Below are 6441 nucleotides of genomic sequence, written 5' to 3'. Positions count from 1 at the left end.
AAAAAAAAAAAAAAAAAAAAAAATACAATAACTATCTGGGCCTGGTGGCGCCTGCCTATAGCCCCAGCTACTCTGGAGACTGAGGCAGGAGAATTGCTTGAACCCAGGAGGTGGAGGTTGCAGTGAGCCAAGATTACGCCACTGCACTCTAGCCTGACGACATAGTGAGACCCTGTCTCAAAAATAAAATAAAAATAAAATAAATTTAAAAATAAATAAAAATTTGTTGGGCCATGTGCAGTGGCTCACTCCTATAATTGCAGCACTCTGGGAAGCCAAGGTGGGCAGATCATTTGAGCTCAGGACTTTGAGACCAACCTAGGTAACATAGCAAGACCCTGTTTCTACAAAAATAAAAATGAGTTTTTTTTTTTTTTTTTAATTAAAAAATAAATTTGGCCAGGCGCTGTTGGTCACACCTATAATCCCAGCACTTTTCAAGGCTGAGGCAGGCGGATCACCTGAGGTCAGGAGTTGGAGACCATCCTGGCCAAGATGGTGAAACCCTGTAAAAATACAAAAATTAGCCAGGTGTGGTGGTGAATGCCTATAGTCCCAGCTACTTGAGAGGGTGACGCAAGAGAATCCCTTGAACCCGAGAGGTGGAGGTTGCAGTGAGCCAAGATTCCACAACTGCACTCCAGCATGGGCCACAGAGTGAGATTCCATCTCAAAATAAATAAATAAATAAAAATTTATTTATTGGTGATATACACGTATAAATTGCTCCTTAAGAATTCAGCAAAGTATGTTAAATATAAGCAACAACAATAGTAATAATGTTTTCTTAGAAATGTGTATTAAACATTAAACTGCTTGAGTAATGTTCCAAATTTGGGGTAGATTTTAAAAGAAACGATTTTTTTGGCCAGGCACGGTGGCTCATGCCTATAATCCCAGCACTTTGGGAGGCCGAGGCAGGCGGATCACAAGGTCAGGAGTTTGAGACCAGCCTGGTCAACCTGGTGAAACTCCGTCTCTGCTAAGGATATAAAAATTAGCTGGGTGCAGTGGCAGGTGCCTGTAATTCTAGCTACTCAGGGGGCTGAGGCAGGAGAATTGCTTGAACCTGGAAGGCAGAGTTTGCAGTGAGCCAAGATCATGCCACTGCACTCCAGCCTGGGTGACAGAGCAAGACTCTGTCTTGGGGGGAAAAAAAAAAAAAAAAAAGATTTAAAAAACAAGATTACTAGGTCTTGAGCAATGATTAATATTAGCTATTTTCATAATATAAAAATTATGAGCACTCAATCTGTATTGGGCATGTGTATTAACACTCTGAAGTCCATGTGAATTGTTCTTCATTTTACAAATTGGGGAACTACAGAAAAAACTTAAGTGTTGTATCTAGGGTCACTTAGGTATGAAAGAAAGCCAGGATTTAAACTTAGGTTTGTGTTACATGTAAACCCACACTCTTAACTCAAGTACTGTTTCTATATGTGATACAGGCTTGAGTTTTTATAGAAATGCTTATCTTCACCATATACGTTATAATCATGTTTGAAAGTAAGAATGGAGGCCAGGCATGGTGGCTCACGCCTGTAATCCCAGCACTTTGGGAGGCCAAGGTGTGCAGATCACAAGGTCAGGAGATCGAGATCATCCTGGTCAACATAGTGAAACCCCGTCTCTATTAAAATACAAAAAATTAACCAGTCGTGGTGGCTCGTGCCTGTAATCCCGGCTACTCGGAAGCCTGAGGCAGGGGAATCTCTTGAACCCAGAAGGGGGAGGTTGCAGTAAGCTGAGATTGTACCCCTGCATTCTAGCCTGGCAACAGAGGAAAACGAGTCTCAAAAAAAAAAAGAAAGAAAGAAAATAAGAGTGGAGGGAATACGCCCGGGCACAGTGGCTCATGCCTGTAATAATCCCAGCACTTTGGGAGGCTGAGAGGCAGGTGGATTACCTGAGGTCAGGAGTTCAAGACCAGCCTGCCCAACATGGTGAAAACCCATCTCTACTAAAAATACAAAAATTAGCGCAGTGTGGTGGCAGACACCTGTAATCCCAGCTAGTTGGGAGGCTGGGGCGGAAGAATCACTTGAGCCTGGGAGGTGGAGGTTACAGTGAGTCGAGATCCCGCCATTGCACTCCAGCCTGGGTGACAGAGCGAGACTCCAAAAGAAAAAAAAATGTGGCCAGGCGCAGTGGCTCATGCCTGTAATCCCAGCACTTTGGGAGGGTGAGGTGGGTGGATCACGAGGTCAGGAGTTCAAGACCAGCCTGGCCAAGTTGTTGAAACCTCGTCTCTACTAAAAATACAAAAATTAGCTGGGCACAGTGGCACACGCCTGTACTCCCAGCTACTCAGGCTGAGGCAAGAGAATCGCTTGAACCTGGGAGGCAGAGGTTGCAGTGAGCCGAGGTCGCGCCATTGCACTCCACCCTGGGTGGCAGAGTAAGACTCCATCTCAAAAAAAAAGAAAAAATAGGAGAGAATACTTAGGTACCTGGTAGTTTGAGAGTATTTCTAGCTTATATATTATGGTATTTTTTTTTTTTTTTTTTTGAGATGGAGTTTCACTCATGTTACCCAGGCTGGAGTGCAATGGTGCGATCTCGGCTCACCACAACCTCCGCCTCCTGGGTTCAGGCAATTCTCCTGCCTCAGCCTCTTGAGTAGCTGGGATTACAGGCACGCGCCACCATGCCCAGCTGATTTTTTTTGTATTTTTAGTAGAGACGGGGTTTCACCATGTTGACCAGGATGGTCTCGATCTCTTGACCTCGTGATCCACCTGCCTCGGCCTCCCAAAGTGCTGGGATTACAGGTGTGAGCCACCGTGCCCGGCCTATTATGGTATTTTTTGCTTATACAAAATATTTGAATCATGAGTAATAACCTGCTTTTACGTTTTTTTCCTTCCCCAGAGGATAAAGCTCCTCCTTCCTCCCTTTTAGTTCATAAGCTTATTTTCCAGTACATTGAGGAAAAGGAATCCTGGAAGAAGACATGTACAACACAGCATCAGGTACCCAAGGTAAAGTCTGATTGAAGTATTTAAAGGAAAATTTGTATTATCTTTCCAAAAAAAAAAAAAAAGCAGAATTGAAACTTTACATATTAATAATGGATCCTGAAATGATAAATGTATTCAATTGTTTAACTTGTTTGAGTTCTTATAAGTGAGCCACCAAGCATTGGAATGTTTTCATAATTTCATTGGATTTTTTTTTTTTCCATTTTTTTTCTAGATGCTTGAAGAATTCTCACTGGTAGTGAACCACTGCAGACTCCTTGGAGAGGAGATTGAGTATTTAAAGACATGGGGACCAAATTATAACCTAATGAACATAGATGTTAATAATATTGAGTAAGTATATTAGTTCCTAAGGACTGCCACGACAGAGTACTACAAATTGGGTACCTTAAACAACAGGAATGTATTGTCTTACGGTTCCGGAGGCTGGAAGTCTGAGATCAAGGTATAAGCGGTGTGGTTCTTTCTGAGGGCTGTTAGAATCTTTCTGAGGGCTGTTAGAAGGAATCTTCCATACCTTCTCCCAGTTCCCAATGTCTGGTGGTTTGCTGGCAATCTTTGGCATTCCTTGGCTTGTAAATGTATAACCTTGATCTCTGCCTTCATCTTCACATGGTGTTCTTTCATTGTGCATGTCTGCATTCACATTCCTCATCCCCCGGCCTTTTGTTTTTTTTGAGACAGAGTCTTGCTTTGTTGCCCTTGCTCTGCCACCCTGGGTAGAGTGTAATGTCACGGTCTCCTCTCACTGCAACCTCTGTCTCCTGGATACAAGTGATTCTCCTGCCTCAGCCTCCAGAGTAGCTGGGATTACAGGCGCCAGCCACCACACCTGGCTAATTTTTGTATTTTTAGTAGAGACGGGGTTACACCATGTTGACCAGGCTGGTCTCAAACTCCTGACCACATGATCTGCCTACCTCAGTCTCCCAAAGTGCTGGATTACAGGTGTGAGCCACTGCACGACCAGCCCACATTTCCCCTTTTTATAAGGACGCTAGTCACAGGGGATTAGGGGCCCACCTTACTCTAGTAGGACTTCATGTTAACATATTACTTGTGTAGTGTCCCAATTTCCAAATAAGATCACATTCTGAGGTATTAGGGGTTTGGAATTCAACATATGAATTTTGGGGAATACAGTCCAACCCAACAGTAAGTACTTGGTCAACAGTTTATTAAATTAATATATATATATTCATTTTATTTAATAAAAAATATATAATAATAAAGAATATATACATATATTTTGAGTCAGAGTCTCGCTCTGTCACCCAGGCGGGAGTGCAATGGCGTAATCTTCAGCTCATGGTAACCTCCACCTTCCGGGTTCAAGCTGTTCTGCCTCAGCCTCCCAAGTAGCTGGGATGACAGGCTCCCACCACCATGCCCAGCTAATTTTTGTATTTTTAGTGCAGACGGGGTTTCACTGTTACACAATATTGGTCAGGCTGGTGTCTTAGCCAGGCTGGTCTCGAACTCCTGACCTCATTATCTGCCCACCTCAGCCTCCCAAAGTGCTGGGATTACAGGCATGAGCCACCACACCTGGCCTTAAATGAATGTATTAATGCATTTCATGACTAGCAATGAAAAAGCAGTCATTATAATATCTTGCTCCAGATGTTTTGCCTTTGCTCACTAGATAAGGATAAGAAATAATGGGCCAGGCATGGTGGCCCACACCTGTAATCCCAGCACTTTGGGAGGCCAAGGTGTGCTAATCGCTTGAGGCCAGGAGTTTGAGACCAGCCTAGCCAACATGGCGAAATCCTTGGTTTTTGGCTGGGCTCAGTAGCTCACGCCTGTAATCCCAGCACTTTGGGAGGTGAAGCAGGTGGATCGCTTGAGGTCAGGAATTTGAGACAATGTGGCCAAACAAGGTGAAACCCCATCTCTACTAACAATACAAAAATTAGCTGGGCGCTATGTCGCACACCTGTAATCCTAACTATCGGGAGAATAGCTAGAACCTGGGAGGTGGAGTTGCTATGAGCTAAGATTGTGTACACACCAGCCTGGGTGACACAGCAAGACTTCATCTCAACAAAGAAGAAATTGTGTTTCATGCTATGATTGTATTGCATTTTTAATTATGGATTTTGTCTTTACAGATTGAAACTTTTATTCTCTAGCTCTGCAGCATTTGCAAAGTTTGAAATAACTTTGTTTCTATCAGCCCATTATCCATCTGTACCATTACTTTTCACCATTCAGAATCATATTGGGAACACTAGGTAAGTAAAGGGCCAACAGGCTGAGACATTGGACTACTTTTTAATGTTGTTTATTTTATTTGAAAGATTCCTCAAAGTGGTAAGCAAATCAGTGGATCATAGTGGAGCTAAAAGTCAGTTCTCTGACTTCATTTTGAAGAATTTTTTCTTAAAGTCAGTGACCTTCATTGCTATCTCCAGTGGATGCTGGAGACCACTGGTCTGTTCTTTTATTACCTGCTTCACTTTTTGAACACTCCAACCTAAAAAATGAATCAAGAAGGAAAAAATTCAATGTAAGAGTAGTACAGATTATATGTAAACGACTTTTATGGCCTTAAAAACAGAGTTAGGGCTGGATATGATGGCTCACGCCTGTAAGCCCAGCACTTTAGGAGGCAAAGGTGGGCAGATCACTTGAGCTTAGGAGTTCCAGACCAGCCTGGCCAATACAGTGAAACACTGCCTCTACTAAACATACATAAATTAGCTGGGTGTGGTGGCGAGCATCTTTAGTCCCACTAATCCTGGGGCTGAGGTGGGAGGATTGCTTGAGCCTGGGAGGTGGAGATTGCCATCAGCCAAGATCATGCCACTGTCTCAAAACAAAACAGAGTCTGTGGAACCAGACCTAAAAATGTCTCATTCCTCCTAGGCTGTGATGTATTTTGTGACTTTTTTTTTTTTTTTTTGAGATGGAGTTTCGCTCTTGTTACCCAGACTGGAGTGCAATGGCGCAATCTTGGCTCACCGCAACCTCCGCCTCCTGGGTTCAGGCAATTCTCCTGCCTCAGCCTCCTGAGTAGCTGGGATTACAGGCACGTGCCACCATGTCCAGCTAATGTTTTGTATTTTTAGTAGAGATGGGGTTTCACCGTGTTGACCAGGATGGTCCCGATCTCTTGACCTCGTGATCCACCTGCCTCGGCCTCCCAAAGTGCTGGGATTACAGGCGTGAGCCACCGCGCCCGGCCCATATTTTGTGACTTTTTAGACACACTGCTGACAGATTGGAAGATAGCAGAGTTAAAAATGTGCTCACCGGCCGGGCGCGATGGCTCAAGCCTGTAATCCCAGCAGTTTGCGAGGCCGAGGCGGGTGGATCACGAGGTCAAGAGATCGAGACCATCCTGGTCAACACGGTGAAACCCCGTCTCTACTAAAAATACAAAACATTAGCTGGACATGGTGGCACGTGCCTGTAATCCCAGCTACTCAGGAGGCTGAGGCAGGAGATTGCC

The 6441-nt window shown here is 44.0% G+C and overlaps 1 protein-coding gene across 2 annotated transcripts in view; it reads left to right on the top strand.

The window, feature by feature from the left end:
• KNL1 (kinetochore scaffold 1) overlaps positions 1-6441 on the top strand; it is a 73494-nt gene that overhangs the window by 64966 nt on the left and 2087 nt on the right. Inside the window, exons 23-25 of one of the 2 annotated variants that reach the window (XM_032261126.1) lie at positions 2875-2984; positions 3199-3317; positions 5099-5221. In XM_032261126.1, coding sequence (XP_032117017.1) covers positions 2875-2984; positions 3199-3317; positions 5099-5221 — 352 coding nt within the window. Of the gene's footprint in view, positions 1-2874; positions 2985-3198; positions 3318-5098; positions 5222-6441 lie in introns of those variants that run through there. The other variant, XM_032261127.1, reaches the window with a different exon arrangement.

Source organism: Sapajus apella, unplaced genomic scaffold (assembly GCF_009761245.1).
Source record: "Sapajus apella isolate SASKATOON/1434 unplaced genomic scaffold, GSC_monkey_1.0 scaffold122, whole genome shotgun sequence".
Classification (NCBI taxonomy): domain Eukaryota; kingdom Metazoa; phylum Chordata; class Mammalia; order Primates; family Cebidae; genus Sapajus; species Sapajus apella.
Note: the sequence above shows the minus strand (reverse complement) of the source record. Positions and strands in the feature narration are given on the sequence as shown.